Source organism: Physella acuta, unplaced genomic scaffold (assembly GCF_028476545.2).
Source record: "Physella acuta isolate Inbredline_101_S28 unplaced genomic scaffold, ASM2847654v3 ptg000516l, whole genome shotgun sequence".
Taxonomy (NCBI): domain Eukaryota; kingdom Metazoa; phylum Mollusca; class Gastropoda; family Physidae; genus Physella; species Physella acuta.
Window position 1 is genome coordinate 190,608 of NW_026732035.1, and position 19,177 is coordinate 209,784.

Consider the following 19,177-nt stretch of genomic DNA (forward strand, 5'->3'; position numbering starts at 1 on the left):
TTTCTGTCGGTCATAACTTTAACAATACGTCCGTTTGCTGTATTTATTACGTTCCAACACTTATATCAATTTTCAACTGTCTTTTTCATTTAGTTTTACGATAAATTTCTCTAGATCTAAAGATCAGCTATCGAAGGAAATTTATGAATCTAGCCTAAATCTAGATCTAGCCTAGATGTAGGTCACTAGATTCAATGTAAATTCTACATCTAGAATCTATTTCAGGCCTTAATTATTTTATATAAATCTTTGTTTGGCTTATTTAAGATAAAATTTAATTTGAAAGTTAGTACTACTAGACTTATTTTTAGATCTAGATCTAGAATCTATACGCGTAAATCAAGTTGCATAAGGAGACACATAGTATAGTATAAAAATTCACTTGTGACGTCACGAGTAAATAGCTAAAATGGTAGCGTAGTCAGCTCTCATGCAGGAGGCACGGGTTCTAGACCAATATGTCAATGAAATTTTTTTTTTAATTTTTTTTTTTAGATGTGAATGATAACGTTGCCTATCTGAACTTGGCAAGATACAGGGCAGGTGAAGTAGAGTTCATCTGTTTCTTTGTCCTAAGCATATGAAAGGATAGTGTGGTCAGATACATGCCCGGCTGGAATTGTTTTTTAAACGATAAAAACATGTTGTCTGAGACTTGGCAGGACACTGGGCAGGTGAAGTAGAGTTGAGTAGGTCACCTGTGACGTCAGTTTATGAAGGGATAGTCCGAAATCGGTGTTTTCGGTGTTTTTAAATGATAAAAAACATATATTTGAATGTGGGGTCTGTTTTTTGTGACGATAAGTGACACTGCAGTAGCGTCCCGAGGAGGGGGGGGGGGACTGTAGGGGAGGGGAGGCGGGGGGTGGGGAGGGGAGGCGGGGGGTGGGGAGGGGAGGCGGGGGGTGGGGAGGTGAGGCGGGGGGGGGAAGGGGGGGTGGGGAGGTGGAGGGGGGAAGGGGGGGGGGGACATATGTTGGGGCGCCAAAATGGTTTGGAAAAATAAATTGATAGGTTGAGGGGGGTTCAAATCAAAAGTTTGAGTGGGGGGGGGGGGGGTGCACATCAAAAGTTTGAGGGGGGGGGGGGGGTTCAAATCGAAAACTTTGTCCCCGGGCGCCGGGAAGGGTCGCTATGCCTCTGAGTGACAGACGTGATGTTTTTTGATGGATGACCCCCGAAACCCACAGTTATCCAACGGATGACGGGTATTCTAGTAAAAAATAAATAAATCAGTTGACGTCACTATAAGTAAAGTCATTGTTCTGAAATGTTATAATTAAAGTGGTTTATCTACCAATGAATATATCAATAAAGTAATTAACTTCTTTAAATAAATTTTGTGATTAACAGTTTGGTCAAAAAGAACATTATTCTCTACCTAAAGAGATATTCTACAGCTCTACACGTAGTGTAGATTCTCTCCTGTAACAAAACAGGCATACAAAAAAAAATAAAAAAAAAAATATACAAACATGTTAACAATCTTGAGTATTAGTAGTATACTAGAATACCCGTCATCCGTTGGATAAATGTGGGTTTCGGGGGTCATCCATCAAAAAACATCACGTCTGTCACTCAGAGGCATAGCGACCCTTCCCGGCGCCCGGGGACAAACTTTTCGATTTGAACCCCCCCCCCCCCCCGCAAGATTTCGATTTGCAACCCCCCCCCCCCTCCCCCCCCTCAAACTTTTGATGTGCACCCCCCCCCCCCACTCAAACTTTTGATTTGAACCCCCCTCAACCTTTCAATTTATTTTTCCAAACCATTTTGGCGCCCCAACATATGTCCCCCCCCCCGCCCCCCCTCCACCTCCCACCTTTATCTTTTAAAAACACCGAAAACACCGATTTCGGACTATCCCTTCATATACTGACGTCACATGTGACCTACTCAACTCTACTTCACCTGCCCAGTGTCTCAGACAACATGTTTTTATCGTTTAAAAAACGATTCCAGCCGAGCATGTCTCTGACCACACTATACTTTCATATGCTTAGGACAAAGAAACAGATGAACTCTACTTCACCTGCCCTGTATCCTGCCAAGTTCAGATAGGCAACTTTATCATTCACATCTAAAAAAAAATTGAAAAAAAAATATCATTGACATATTGGTCTAGAACCTGTGCCACCCGCATGAGAGCCGACTACGCTACCAACTTAGCTATTTACTCGTGACGTCACAAATGAATTTTTATACTATAATTTGAGTCTCCTTATGCAACTTGATTTACGCGTATAGATCTAGATTTAAGTCTAGTAGTAGTAACTTTCAAATTAAATTTTATCTTAAATTAGCCAAACAAAGATTTATATAAAATAATTAAGGCCTGAAATAGATTCTAGATGTATTAAGGCCTGAAATGGATTCTAGATGTAGAATTTACATAAAGTCTAGATCTAGAATTTACATTGAGTCTAGTGACCTAGATCTAGGCTAGATCTAGATCTAGGCTAGATTCATAACTTTCCTTCGACAGCTGATCTTTAGATCTAGAGAAATTTATTGTAAAACTAAATGAAAAAAGACAGTTTAAAATTGATATAAGTGTTGGAACGTAATAAATACAGCAAACGGACGTATTGTTAAAGTTATGACCGACAGAAAATTAGATTTAGAACGCGTTAAACTTTTGAATGGGAACACAATTTTCTTCGATAGACGCCGCCATTTTATTGTACTAAAGAGTAAACAAAAAACTGTGACGTCACGGTCCCGCCTAGTGTATTGGTCGTTCTAATCTTTTTAAAAAAATAGGGTTACTCTACGTATGAATAAATCAATAACTTAATTAACGTCTTTAAATAAATGTGTGATTAACAGTCTGTCTTAAAACAAAAAAATTTCTCTACCTAAATACTATTTTACAGCTCTCCAGATAGAGTAGAACATATCACAATAGTCAATCAGCCAAACAAAAAAACAAACAAATAAATATTCAAACATGTAAACAAACTTGAGTTTTATTAGTATTAGATAGATAGATTACACAAAAGCTTGTAATTAAAACGCTTTTTATGCAATTTCTTTTAGTAGTTTAAAATTTTAATACTATAGAGTTGCACGAGTAAAATTAATCGTGCATCAAATGAACACGATAATGCGCGTATAATAGTGCGGAAAGATTAGTACAAGACTGTCTACTTATTTCATAAAATGTTTATTAATTCATAAAAAATTCTTTCGGCATCCAATTAATTCAAATTTCATGTCATATTGCATTGTCTTCGAGTCTTGACAACGTGCCATTTTCGAAACGGAAATGCCAGTTATAATTGCCCAAAATTTAGCTCGCTCGTTCCGATCAATGATGACAAATAGACAGACTGTCCGCAGACAGACTGACTACAGAAGAAGCAAGTAAAAAGCGTGTAGGCTACATTTTAAACAAAAAAAGGTTGTTTAACAAGCTTTTATGTAATAATGCACTACAAAGTAGAAAATCATTTTCTTAAAATACATAATAATACATAATAATACACTAGTATTTAAATAAATATACAGAAAAGAAAGTAGAATACATTTCACATCCGTTTACCCGAAATCGGTGAAACGTTGACACAGAACTACAAATTTGATATAATACTTATATATGAAATTTCATAAACCTAGCTGTAATGGTATTCAAGTTATCATGTTCACAGACACACATACACTCACTCTCACACACACACACACGCAGACATACGGACAAAATTGAAAAGATTAAGTTTTTTTCTTCCCAGGGAGGTAGAAAACGTCAAGATATGTGGAAAAAAAAATCACGATTTCGATTATTTTCACGCTTACAACACTTCCTCTATACTTTGTATACGAGAAAGTAATAAAGACAAGAAACAAGTCCAAGAGATATATGACAAAAAGAATTTAACAAAAAGTGAACAGCTACTGTTTAAGAAACAGAGTTTCTTCCAGGCATCCCTTTTTTTTTGGGGGGGGGGGGGGTAGCTCAGATGGAATTTATATAGAAAATATATACTTTTGACAATATCCGCCCCTATCCCCCCCCCCCCCCTCCCCGAAGAAAAAAGTCTGGAAGAGACACTGTTTAAGAATTTATTGAAAATAAGAAAAACGCCAGACTTACCCTACATATGAGACACTGTTAATGGAGAAATACTCTAAAAATGATTGAAAATAAGAAAAACGCTAGATTTACCCTAGATACGAGACAAAGTTGATGGAGGAATACTCTAAAAACGAAGTGAATAGATAAAACGATATTTAAAAATTTCAAACGATTGCATCACAATGCTACAAAAGATTACGAATATCGATATTTCTTTCAAGCAAATATGGAATAAGCTGTAATCTAAGAAATTAAAAAGATAAAATGTATTCAGATTAATTTTATTTATTTATATATTTTTTTATATAAAACATACGCATATTAAAAATATAGATGGAAAATAAATTCATATACAAGATTTCCACATAACCAATGTTTCAAAAGAAGTATTACAATGTTTACTAAAGACGCTAAGATATCTAGGACTTAAGAAGGGTCGAGATTCTATTAGACTAAGTATAAACGTGCAGACACTTTTGTTTTCGAGATTTTCGTTTTTAGATAAATAACTGTAAGAGTTATTTTCGGTTATCCGCTGAATAACGAAATTATTATCCTTTATAGAATAAAGCAAGATATCTAAAACAAGCTATATAAATTATTTTCGACTCGAGAAGTAATTAATCTTCAATTAGCTAATTCCAACACAAATTTGATGTTACCTGTCTACTTATAGTTGGCCAGAGAAACGAAGGCCCGGGAAATTTTAAAGGGGGCACCCCACCACCAGATTAAAATTTTCATTGTGCCTATTTCACATTAAAGATTAATAATCATCATCAGTATATCCCTAGGGGGCTGAAACGGATTTCATACCTGGGGGCCTACCGGGATATTTTACCTGAGGGTAGGGGCGGAACTACAGTTTTGAATGTTCAATCGTGCATTTTGTTTGATGAAAATATCGCTTACAAATACATTGACACACAATGTCAATATTACTAAAATGTAAGCATTCCTATAATTATTTTATTTTCCATTCACTTAAAGTGATTTTGTCGTAATGTGGCCTACATTGTGTAGGCGGACACAGAAAAATAAGGTTCTTCGTAATCCCTTTTTGCATTGATTAAATAGCGGCAGTATCTAGATAAGAAACAATGGATATTCTTGTTTATCTTGAAAAGAAGATACAACTGACAAATTTAAAGCTTAGTAAGTGATCAGAATTATCTGGAGTGGATTAACAATTACAACAGCTAATTCAATTTGACAAAACAAAATGTGTAGATGCCACAACGCGAATAGGTTTGATCGATAATTAATTTCGTCCTCTGTCAGTCTGAGACCAGCTTATTATTATTGTGAGCTGTAGATTATAGTTTTGGTGACCTACATCCGGGACTCTCAACGCTAGGATAGTGAGCAGGCCGTGGTTATTTATAGCATGTGATTGGGATTTGAAGCAATTGATGAACATTCCGGGACGTTTGAGGACATTTGGTGACCTTTTAAAAAATCAATAGTGGTAGTCGCACTACAACTCGTGCTGTAAACAAATAGATATATTATATGCATATATATATATATATATATATATATATATATATATATATATATATATACTTAATAGCGACTACCTATATAGGAAATTTAAATGCAAGATGCACGAAAAAAGCTTTACATTTTGAAAATAGCAGTATTTTCTTGTGATATGGTTAGCAGAGAATAATTTCCTTTCATGAAATGAATGTCATATGTGACATAGCTTTGTTTTGGAACTTATTTTTACCATTTCCTCGATCTAGATCTCTATATCTTGTAGAGCTATTTCCTTGTTCTTTGTCGTAATCTCCAGTTAAAAATAATGGCGGCATAAGTCATTATATTAAAATTCGATGTCTGAAAAATGTGACGAAAATACAGATGCGTCTATTTAGCCTATTCGATAAGACAAAACAATAGCGCCTTTATGTGTTGAACTTTTGGCGAAAATAATATAAAAGAATTTCCTGATCCCGGAAATTAAAAAATGAGATTTTCGCAAAATAATTGGCTAGAAGCAACACTGTTATTGAAGCTCGGTTTGGATGGGGTGGTTTTATTTATTTTTAGTTATTTTTTCGTAACAATTAAAAAAAATTAAAAATATAAAACAAACAAAGCGAATATATCGGAAATTATGTAACATTAACTAAGAAAATTAATAGTTACATTTTGTTTTGTACATACTATTATAGTTTAATCTGTTTAATAGTAACTTTTCTAGAACATCACCAAGTCTATTCAACTTTAATGGGTACCTGAAAATTATGGAATGTAATGGCTGCTAGTCATATCCGTATTCCGTAATGAAACAAACATCAGATAAATTTGAGCTAAGATAATATTTTCACGGAGCGCTATAGAGAGACCTTTGAGAGTTTTGTCTGCTGTGAACTTCGATTAATTCAGTGCATTGTTTACAAGTTTATCTACGTGCTCAGTGTGTTGACTCCCATCCCGCCCCTCCACCACACTATCCCTTCATAAGCCGAGGAACTCTACTTGGTCTTCTCCGTGTGTCTTGTGCACGATCGGGAAAAGTTGAAGATAAACTTTAATCACCTTAAAAATACGAAGAATTATCCAAAATAACATCAGATTCTGTCATTTAAATCAAAGCCTCGCTTGGTTATACACCCTAGCGAACTGATCTTGGCTGCAAGTATTAAAGAGAACAAAGAAACTGTGCAGTTTGGGGCGGTAGTTCTAAGATTTCTAAACCTTTTTTCTGACATTGGCTTGTGTTTTAACTGGTGGAGTTGTCTCACGGCCACAAAGCTGCAGACTAGTTGATTGTGTCAGCTGATCAGCCTAGATCACGTGATTGTCTCACCCAATACAAAGGCATCAATCAAACATCAAACACAATAGCACAGTGCACAAAGGTGATTTGATACCTGCCCGGGGTTTAATGAAATTTAAATCCTAGTGGACTAGACTTAAAAGACATTTTAAAACTCTCAATCTAGAAAAATAATAGTCAAACTCTTGTCAACAAAAAAACGCCGAAGTTGAATGCGCTAACTTGATGATTGGCTGATAGGATGGCTTCTGGCCCAGCAAACAATAAGAGCCGCACCATGCAGGCCCGGTTATAGGGCCGCACCGTGCAGGCCCGGTTATAGAGCCGCACCATGCAGGCCCAATTACAGGGCCGCACCATGCAGGCCCAATTACAGGGCCGCACCATGCAGGCCCAATTACAGGGCCGCACCATGCAGGCCCGGTTATAGGGCCGCACCATGCAGGCCCAATTACAGGGCCGCACCATGCAGGCCCAATTACAGGGCCGCACCATGCAGGCCCGGTTATAGGGCCGCACCATGCAGGCCCAATTACAGGGCCGCACCATGCAGGCCCAATTACAGGGCCGCACCATGCAGGCCCAATTACAGGGCCGCTTGTCTGGGTTTTCTTTATATTTTAGCTCACTATACGCTAATATGGAATTAAATATTATTTTCTGGACAACATATTATATGTCGATATAAATCAGACGATTCTTCCAAAATGCTATAACTATTTTGCTGTGATATATTGTGTCTGAGATATTTTGTCAGATATCATGTGTTCATGGTATCATTAAAAATGTGTCCTGATATGTTTTATCCTGATATCTTTTGTCCATAAGATCATTTGTCCTGGGATAATTTGTCTGGAATATTTTCTCTGGGATAGTAGTTCAGAGATCATGTGTCCATGGCATAATTTGTTCTGATATGTTTTGTCCTGAAATCTTTTTTTTTCCGCGTGATAATTTGGCCTTGAGATAATTTGTCCTTGAGATAATTTGTCCTTGAGATATTTTGTCTATGATCATTTGTCCTGTCACCAACTAGCTATATGTGTCCAAACTGTCGAAACAACACTATACATGTTTTGTATCCTTGTCGTTTTATTTTTACTTTCTCGTATATACGAAGTATAGAGAAAGTCTTGTAATCGTGCAAAAACAAATCGAGATTTTTACAAATCTCGACTGATACGGAAAACCATAATTTTGCAATCTTGTCCGTATGTCTATGTGTGTGTGTGTCTGTCTGTCTGTCTGTGTGTGTGTGTAAATACGATAACTTGAGTACCGTTACAGCAAGGTTGATGAAATTTCATATGTAAGTATTTTGTCAAAATCGTAGCTCCTGTTCAACTTTTGAGCGATTTCCGATAACCGAAAGTGGTACTTTTTCAACTTTGAATTTTTCAAAAGCCTATAACTTGAGTACTATTTCATATAGATAAATGAAATTTCACAAGTAAGTAACAGATCTAATTCTCTACGTTCTGTCAAATTTTGAGTAATTTCCGTTGACCGAAAGTAGTAATTTACGCTATTTCCGATTTCTCAAAAAAAAAACGCATGTAAATTTATAAAGTACTAGTAATATTGCGCACTATAATGCACATTTTGTTTTGCGTTCGCTTGGTGCGCAATTCTTTTTTCTATGAGATTCTATTCTATTTTTAAAAGTTTAAGTAATTTAAAATCATGTCTATATTCCAAGTTATATAAGAATATTCGAGAAAGTTTAGGGGAGATCACTCCCGGTTTATTTAATTATTGAACATGAACATCAGTTTTGATAGATGTACCAAGCTGTTCACGTTCATGTTCAAACTTCCTGCTATACGGATCGTAATGTCAAAATGTATCATCAAAGTAAAAAAGTATCGTCTTTCGGCAATTCTCTCAAATAAATTAGAACGTGTCTCGTGAGAACAGATCTCGTCTGTCTCAAGTCTCGCGTAGCTTTTGTGTCCAGAGTCAGTTACCGATTGGCGTGTTCTGTAGACAGAAATCAGTTGTTACGTTTTATTGGAAGTTTGAGTTGAACAGTTAAAAGAAATTTTAACTTTTTAAACCTCAAAAATCAAAATAAAATACTAACAATTGAAATTTTAAAAAAATAATAATTATATTGATGTTTATTATGAACTATGAATCCATAAATCATGAAGTTGAGCTTTAGAATATATCTATATACTACAAAACTCAAGTTTGTTTACAAGTTTGAGTATTTATCTGTTGTTTGTCTGTTGGTTACAGGAGATAATCTGTACTATGTGTAGAGCTGTAAAATACGTATTTAGGTAGAGAATAATGTTCATTTTGACCCAACTGGTAAATAAAAAATGTATTTAAAGACGTTAATTAATGTACTTATATATTCATTGGTAGATTTAATTATAAAAGTTTAAAACCAATGACTTTACTTATAGTGACGTCACATCATTTATTTACTTTTTATAACAATGGCGGCTTCCATCGAAGAATTTGTTGCCCATTCAAAAATCTAACGCATTATTAGGCTAATTTTCTGTCGGCTATAGCTTTAACGATAAGTCCGTTTGCTATTTTATCAATTTTCAACAGTTCTTCTAATATAAGTATACAATAAATTTCTCTACATCTACAGGGGGAAAAGAAAAGTCAATCCTAGATCTAGAATCTAGGTCAAACCAAAAGTAATTAGTTAAAAATAAAATCAATTAATCAAACACAATAAAGTATTGATTTTCTTCATTAAACAATGTTAGTCCTTTTATATTTGATATAAATCTTTGCTTTTTTAGAATAAGTTTCAGGCTTTAATTATTTTATATAAATCTCTGTTTAGCTATGGAGTTGGCTAATTTGGGATATAATTTAATTTGAAATAATAGGGCCTATTTGCGTAACTAAAGTTTCTTACTTTGCAATAAATTATAGAACTAATTCTGAGCATAATCGTAAGTGCCCACATAACTAAGATGATAGTGTAATAGTTACCATGCGGGTGGTACGGTTTGGAGATACATCACGACAATGTTAATTTTTTTTAAGATGTAAATGATAACGTTGCCTATCGGGACTTTGCAGGACACAGGGCAGGTGAAGTAGAGTTGGGTAGGTGTATAGTTCACCTGTGACGTCAGCATATGAATGGATAGTGGGGTCAGACCCATGCTCAGCCGAAATTGGTGTTTCAAAAGACAAATACATGTCTGAGTTGACGGGACACTGGATAGGTGAAGTAGAGTTGACCTGTTTTTCCGACCTCAGCATATGAAGGAGTAGTGTGGTTAGACCTATGCTCAGCCGAAATAGATGCTTTTAAAAGACAAAAACGTCAAAAAATTGACGTCTTTTTGAATCTGGGGTCTGGATATTTTGTGACGATAAGGGACAGACGTGATGTCATTTATGGATGACCCCCAAAACACACAGTTATCCAACGGATGACGGGTAGTCTAGTATCGTTTAAATTTATTCAAATAAACACACTTTTACTTTTATTCTTTTTTATCAGATCTCTTTCCTACGCGACCACCCTTACCCATCGACCATTTCCACATCCTCTCCAGTGTGAGCCGAAGTTTTGCTAAAATAGCCGAATATAAGTTTAATCAAGTGTCTCAAATGTTGGATTTTAGCAACAAACGTCCATTTCAAAAAACGGCGTTTCACCAAATGACATTCGGGCAAACGTCTTTCAGACATTTATGGTTCTCTGCCATCTCTCATCCCCATCAATGCCATCATATCTATCCTATCTCCTCAACCTATCACTCTTCAAAGTCTCTTTCCTCAACCTCCCCCGCCTCCTCATCATCTCCATCCTCCTTCCTCACCCCCTCCCTACCTCTTATCATCATCACTATCCTGACATTATACCGTCTTTCTCTGCTTTCAATGCACATGTGTTGTCGTAAAATAAACAAAATATTTAATTTCAATATTTTCCAACTTGAACTGTTATTGCGTAATTTAAACTTGTAAATATTTTGAAGTAAACGCATTTGAATCGAGAATGATTTCTCTCATTAGGGTGACATTTATGTATTATTCTTGCAGTTTAAAATGTTGCATTTTAAAAGCATTTAGTTATTTCAACATTTGTTGCAAAGTGCATTGCTAAATATTCATTTTTCAAACTAACAGTGTCAAATGTAATGTACCCAGCCGGTTTTAGATCCAATTACGGAAAATGTTCTGTTAAAAAGGGAATTGATAAAAGCTATCTGTCTAAAGATTTCAAGCATTGTATCTTTAAGTGTTAACTCATAATTGTAGCAGGAAAGCGGAAGTTATATTTTAACATATTATACACTAGCCGTTACCGGCTAGGAGTTGCTCCAGCCATTTATCACATGTTCAAAAATAAACGTCAACACTCATACCTTTACAAAATATTTTAAGAAATATTAAAGAGCGCTACATCATGTTAAGCTCAAAACAGCAACAGCGCGTGATTCTAAACAGTAACCTACAATTTACCTGCAATTCCTCAATATCACGTTTTCTTACACAAATATACTTAACATCATATTCTAACCGTTTAATAAAAACTGATCGTTACTTACTTTCCCTCAACTAGTGAGCAACAACCCGATATTACACTAATAAAATATACAAAAAAATTAAACCTCGGAATTGTATACAGCTTTTTACTTTCTGCTATACACGAAGTATAGAGAAAGTCTTTTAATCCCTGAGTCGGAAAAAAATAGTTTGCAATCTTGTCCGTATGTCTGTGTGTGTATGTGTGTGTGTCTGTAAACACGATAACTTGAGTACCCTTACAACTAGGTTGATGAAATTTCATATACTAGTATTATATCAAATTTGTAGTTCTGTATCAACTTTTCAGCGATTTCCGGCGACCGGAATCGGAACTTATTCTACTTTCAATTTTTCAAAAGATTATAACTTGAGTACTGTTTAAAATAGATTCATGACATTTTATATGTGAGAAAAAGATCTAATTCTCTGCTATCTTTCAAATTGTGAGTAATTTCGGTGGACCGGAAGTAGTAATTTCCGCGATTTCCGATTTTTCAAAAAACGATTGTTTATTTATAAAGCACTAATAATATGCCTCACTGTTGTTCACATTTTGTGTGGCGTTCACTTGGTGTGCAATTCTTTTTTTTCTACGAGATTTTATATTATTTTAAAAAGCTTAAGTATTTAAAATTGATTAAAAATCATGTCTATATCCCGAGTTGCCATCCCCTGTTGTTTTAAATAAGAATATTCGAGAAAGTTTAGGGGAAATCACTCCCGGTTTATCACACAATAAAATCAAACATTAATGTTCAGCGATATACACAGAACTTAAAGATACGGACTTTTGTTGAAAATAATAGGTTGGATGTTTTAAATGTATAAACTAAATTTTATTTAAAGAAGTAAAATAAAAATAAAGCAGTATTCGAATGTAGAAACACAATTTTAGTTATACAACTGGAAAAGTGTTTATTGTTGTGACAATAATGCAATAAAAAGTGACGTCACATGTCACATGTTTAAACTACGGAAAGTACACAAAACTAATGGCGTCACCGTCATCTTCCAATTTTATAATATGAAGAAATGAACTATTTCATTAAAATTTGATTCAGATCTATAGATGTACTTATAGAGAAGTACTCTGTGAAATGGATACAATTTTCTCGGCCTAAAGTAATATAAACTACTCTGAAAAACAACAGAAATAGTACAAAAATAGTAGCGACCAGTACGTATTAAATTTATCCAAAATTTGACATGCTGTATCTGGGTGTAAGACGTTTGCCACCCCTACTCCACCCGGTCATTAACCCCAGATCAATTATCTCCTCTCAATTAATTACCACCCTGTGTAATTACCCGACTACACATTACGTATTATACCAGTACCTATCCTTTCCTTCCCCCATTGCAATCTCAAAATCCCAAACTCTGTTGCGGGACTTTAAAGACAAGTAAGTCAATTAAACATTTGCATGACGTACTCTTACTCCCAACCCTCTAGATTTATACATCTAGAAATAAAAGCTTATCTACACAACTGATAAAATGAAAAAAAAAACCGATCCCGGTAAACAGCAAACACCGCCATCTAAAACCACAGCAGTAGTCAATATTTCTCCGCGAACGGCAGGTATGGAATCCATCCAACAGCGGTACGGCTAAATTACGCATCATAACAAGAACGTCGCGGTACGGCTAAATCACGCGCCACCACACGAACGTTGCGGGCGAATTGATCACGGTCATGCTGGATATCTGTTGCTCAAATCTTGGACATCAAACGACATGTATCACTGTTTGAAGTGGTTTTAGAACACAGGTTTGTGGGGTTTTATTATTAATTGTTTAATCATAAAATATGTTTCAGAAATTTAGGATAATTTAAAAATAGTATCTACTCTACAATCATCATTCTATAGCTGTATTGTATATTTACATATTTTCTAATAGAACATATTTAACTTAACACTAATAATTATAATCGAAATGTCAGCGTGGTGCAGTTAATTCGTTTGTCAATACGTTTTTTTCTTTGATTTTTACTTTCTCGTATACCAAGTATTGATGAAGTATTGTATTCTTGCAAAAAAAAACCATCGAAATATCCACGTTTTACATCTCCCTGAGTTAGAAAAAAAACCCATAGTTTTGCAATCTTGTCCGAATGTCTGTGTGTGTGTATGTGTGTGTGTATGTGTCTGTGTCTGTGAACACGATAACTTCAGTACCGTCACAGCTAGATTGAGGAAATTTCATATGCCTATATTATATCAAATGTGTAGTTCTGTATCAACAAACTGTAACAAGCTATTATGTAATAATGCACTAAAGGTAGGTAATAAATTATACACTACTATTTAAATACCTATAATAAAACTTTTTAGTGCATTATTACATAAAAGCTTGTTTAATACGTTTTTTATTTATGAATTTTTTTTTCCAGTAATTTTAAATATTTTAAATTTACAATAGAGTTGCATGACATAAATCCATGCGTACCTAATGAACGTGATTACGCGTGTCTAATAGTGTGGAATGGTTTGATGAGACAGCCTATTTAGTCAAATTTAATGTCATGTTGTCTTCATGTCTTGACCTACATGCCAACTACGAACCGTATCTGTCAGTTAGAAGTCCCGAATTTTCGCTCGGGCAATTCAATCTAGACAGAGGACAGAGACAGTTAAATAAAAGCTTGTAAAAAAAAAATCATTTAAAAAAATTCATGAAAAACGCTTTAATAACAAGCTTTTATGTAATAATGCACTAACAAGTAGAATTTTTTTACACTACTATTTAAATAACTATAAAGAAAAGCGTGGATCACTTTAGTATCTATTAGATACCTTCACTAATGTTTTGGAAGAGACCCACGCATTTTATTTAAACAGCAGTGTATAATTTATTTTCTACTTTTTAGCGCCTTATTACATAAAAGTTTATTATTAAAACGTTTCTTATGAGATTTATTTAGTAGCCTACTTTGCATGTGTTATTTACAATAGTGTTACATGACTAAAAACCATTTCGCACCTATTGAACGTGATGACGCGTGTCTAATAGCGCGGAATAGTTTCATTAGACAGCCTACTAATTTGGACAAAATTTTAATTAATTCATAAAAAACGTATCAGGCAACCAATTAAGTCAAATTTAATGTCATGTTGCATTGTCTTCATGTCTTGACCCACATATCAATTACGAACCGTATCTATCAGCTAGAAGAGCCTGCAATTTCGCTCGGCCGTTTCGAACTAGACAGACTGACGACAGACTGAAGACAGAAGAAGTGAGTTAAATAAAAGCTTGTAAAAATCATGTCTATATCCCAAGTTGCCAACCCCCGTAGAGTTAAATAAGAATATTCGAGAAAGTTTAGGGGAGATCACTCCCGGTTTATTTTATACTATAAATTATTATTTAATTATGGGCACGTGTAAAAAATTATCATGTTCACCAAATTAATAGCAATATATGTACTGTTCAAGGTTAACTCTTTAGATTCTATTACTAGCCCATTATCCTCGCACTTTTGAAGAAATATTTAAAATGCATCGTTCAAAAAGAACGTTAAAAAGTTCCTGAAAGGATGTCTAAATACCGCGACATTATTTACAAATTTACAAACTCTAATTTTATCAAACATTCTAAATTCTAAAAAATAATTTCATCTCTCGTTTTGTAATACTAGCGTCCAGAATGGTCGAGTTTTTCAACAACTACCATCTGTTTCAACTCTAACATGTCTTCCTGATATTTGGTTTTGGTATTTTGCTTGTTACCATATTGTCTGTTACGCGAGATTTGAGGATTTTGAGAAGCTTTTGCTATCATGATTATTTTGAGTGATAATATGTGGAACATTAGATAATTTGGCCCTCGGTAATAGAGAAATGCTTCGTTCTTTACATTTTTTTCTTCTCATATTTTGATTTTTTAAAAACAGTACAACAGGAAATAGAAGTTTTTTATTTAAGCAATGGAAAGGTAAAACTATTTTAGTTTTGAATTGATTTAAAATTGATTCGATTGGGTATTGTATTTAATACTTTCTGAGAAAAAAATAGTATTATTTCTTTTACTTTCTCGTTTTTTACTTACTCGTTTTACACCTCCTTGAGTCGGAAAAAACTTATGTCTTCGATTTTGTCCGTATATCTGTGTGTGTGTTTATGCGTGTGTGTGTCTGTGTTTGTGTCTGTGAAGAAAATAGCTTGAGGACCGTTACAGCTAAGTTAATAAAATTTCATATATAAGTATTACATCAAATTTCAGCGATTTCCGGTAACCGGAAGTGGAATTACTCAACTCTTAGTTTGTAAAAGCTTACAACTTGAGTACTGTTTTAGATTGATAGATGAAATTTCACAATTAAGTACGAGATCTAATGCTCTGGTTTTCTTTGTCAAAATTTGATTAATTTCTGGTGATTGTTAGTACTTTTCACTATTTCCGATTTCTCGAAAAAACGCTTTTGAATGTTCAAAGTATTAATGTTCAGCATCATTATACAAACATTGTTTGATTTTTATTTGATGCGCTATTCTTTTTTTCTACGAGATTCTAATCTATTCTATCATAAAAAGTTTAGGTTTTTGAAAATTGATTAAAAATCATGCCTATATCTCTGGTTGCCATCCCACGTAGTTATATTTATGAATATTAGAGAAAGTTAAGGGAGATCACTTCCGCTTTATCAATAGTGGTATTGGATGGAATGTCCTCCAACATGAGTGTACACGTCAACATATTATGTGCTAAGTGGCCCGTTGACATCAGCCTGCATTTCTTTCACGATTTGTTACCATAGCCTTTTTCGTGTAGAACAATCTGTAAGATAGCAGTATTTCCTCATCGAACGAACTCGGGGTCCAGATTCGGCCCTTATGGAGTTAACAATCATACGCATTACCGATTGTTGATTGTATTAGAAGAGCATTAAAGGGGATACTCCAATTCATAACGGTTTTTAACCAATTGTTTCGTATATCTAAATCTAACCTATGTAACAAAGATTAAGATTTCTAAAAAAATGTAAATATACAAGAGATGATTCATACTCTTAATGCGGTTTTGTGTCTATGTTGTTGCAAAATACCATAAAACCCGAATATACAGTCATATGGTTTTAATAAAGTTACCTTTCCAGATGCTATGATATCTAGGGCAGATGAAGCAGAGTTCATATGTTTAGTTACCTCGACATTTGAAGGGATGGTTTGGTCAGCACTAAAAATAAAATACATTAAGAACGATGATTACACATTGGTGTAATCAATTAAGTGTTCGATAATCATTAAGCTTCTGTTTATTGCTCAAAGCCTTTGTTCTCCTACACAATCAGACCAGGTAAAAACAAAAACTGTCTAGAATTTTAATTTGTAGCATTGTCTTTCTTTTTCGTGAATTCATGCTCGCAAAACTTTTAAACACCAGTTGTAACTTAATCTGGGAGACGAAATCGCTTAACTCACAATTTTATGTAAATTGTTTTTTTTTTATCAGACTCTCTACAGTGTTTGCGTAGAGAAAACCAATTTGGTTTCGTCTTTATTTCAAATGTAACTTTATATTTTATAACACTTTTCAGATTGAAATAAACAGCGGCTGTATTGGAGTATTGGAAGATCTAATTGCACACATTGCAATATCGTCACTACATCATTGGATGATACAGTTTAACATTTCTTCGTGGGGTTTTGATTCTAACCAGAAAGAGATAAGCAAAAAATGTCATTAATGCAAGATAATGTCAGCCAATGAAACAGCAGAGTTCTTTCCCCCGCCATTTACCTCCCTTGAAGAGTTTTTGCTTTACATACAAGTTCGTGATGGACAGACAACAGCCGTCCCATACATCTGTGGAATCGGATTCGTGACCAACCTGGTATCGTTGATTGTATTCGTACAACCTAACCTCAGACGATCCTCTTGTGGCGTCTACCTGGCGTCTAAATCCGTGTCTGACCTAGTTTTTCTGCTGACTGTGTTGATCGTCTGGTTGACCCGAGTGGACATCAAGATATTTTTCACTTCCGGTGTATGTCAGACCGTCATCTTCTGCTCCTACTTATCCTCCTTCGTGTCTATCTGGTTGGCTGTCGTGCTGACTGTTGAAAACCTGCTCTGTGTCGTCAAACCCTGGTTCGTCAAAAGATCCTGTAACGCCACTTCTGCTTTGGCCCTCACAGCTTCCATACTTATATTTGGAATCGGGATTTACCAGTTTTCTATTTGGAACAACGGAATCGGGAATTTCTATGAAAGGCCAGCGATATCATCTAACAAAACGGGACCCCTGGAGTTCAATCTATCTGAACCTCAGCGTGAGACCGGCTTAATCAACCAAACAATGTTCATGCACAGAGAGCTTTATATGTCCAACTTATCCTCACTTGATAATGTTACGGACGAACCGTACGAGGGTATATGTACCCACTTCGAAATCTACGCCGATTATATACTTATCATGACTTACATTGACACGTTATTAACCATTATTATCCCTATTGTTATTCTTGCTGTAACTAACGCCGCTATCGCCATCATCGCCTGCCGCACCTCCAGAAGAACGAGAGTTCGAACCAGAGCGTCCACCAGCACACAGGGATCTACTGGGGCTTCCCTGGCCAGACCCCGCTACAGTATAGCGTCTTTAGAAACGAGAGCCTGTAAATTTTTGTTTATGGTATCCATGACGATCCTAATTTTCCAGACCCCAGGTCACGTGATACGACTGACAACGCTCTTCTCCTTTGGATGGCTGGAGGTCGTCCTTCAGAGACTCTTCGAGACTTTGCTCTACCTTCATTACGTCATCAACTTTTTTGTTTACATTATCTTTGGTGATAACTTCAGGCAGGTTTTTATCTCACTTTGTAAAGGAAAGAAATGCTAGCAGACGAATCTGTTTTGACTCGAGAAATCTATGATTGCAGAAAATAGCGATGTTCTTGTGGATGTTTTGTTATGTGTAAAATCAATAACGTTCTCATCAAGTTGTTTCTATTGATTCTATTTTTGCCTGAGATCTGAAATGTGCTTGTGATTATGAGCTCATCTAGATTGCATTGAAACAGCTTGATGTATGATTGAAGAATAGTTTAGGATGATGTTTGCTTCACTCCTGGAAACATTGCGTCAGTAGACCTGTAAACTGTTGATGGCAAAAATCTCTACCACTGTAGAATTGTTGTGTACCGGTCAAGATGCCACCACTTCAGGTGCAAATTATGTTTTTATGTTGGTATTGTTACATTACGGGGGCCTTGATCTAATACATTAATACAAGTGCGATTTGAGTGATCCGTAGCCTTTAATACATGAGATTTGTGTTCTTGTTTTCATATGTGTGATAGTTGTACAGTTGATATGTGATAGAATACACGAGAACTAATTTGTTGTCAAATCTAGTATTAAACAAAAATGCATAAAACACGTTTAATAATAAGCAAGCTTTAAAAAGAAGAAAAAATAAATGATTTTCTTTAATTATATCATAATACACTTCTATTTAAATAACTATACAAAAAAAAAAACATATTAAATCGTTATTCTAAATTGATCTAAAAATACTTAGGCCTACGCGTTTACACTTATATGTGTGATGTGTATGTGTTCTAAAAAAATTCTCGCCAAAAATATTTTCAAATACTTAAATTAGTTTATTTTAAAGATTTATATCTGCAAATGATTATCATTTTTTTTAAATCTATGAGTTTCTGATCATATCGCTACGTTAACTTAGAAATAACTTTGGATTTCGTCTTATTACTGAAAAAGAACCACTATTTTATTGACTTAAAAAACAGTGTAGTTGGGACTTTCTACTTGGTAAGCCCAAA

At 34.9% G+C, this 19,177-nt stretch overlaps 1 protein-coding gene across 1 annotated transcript; it reads left to right on the forward strand.

Annotated features, from left to right (window-relative positions):
• The first annotated feature begins 17,082 nt into the window (after positions 1 to 17,082).
• On the forward strand, positions 17,083 to 18,231 carry LOC131944965 (C-C chemokine receptor type 5-like). Its single transcript, XM_059305887.1, has one exon. The coding sequence runs from the start codon at positions 17,083 to 17,085 to the stop codon at positions 18,229 to 18,231; it is 1,149 nt and encodes a 382-aa protein (XP_059161870.1).
• The last annotated feature ends 946 nt before the right edge of the window (positions 18,232 to 19,177 follow it).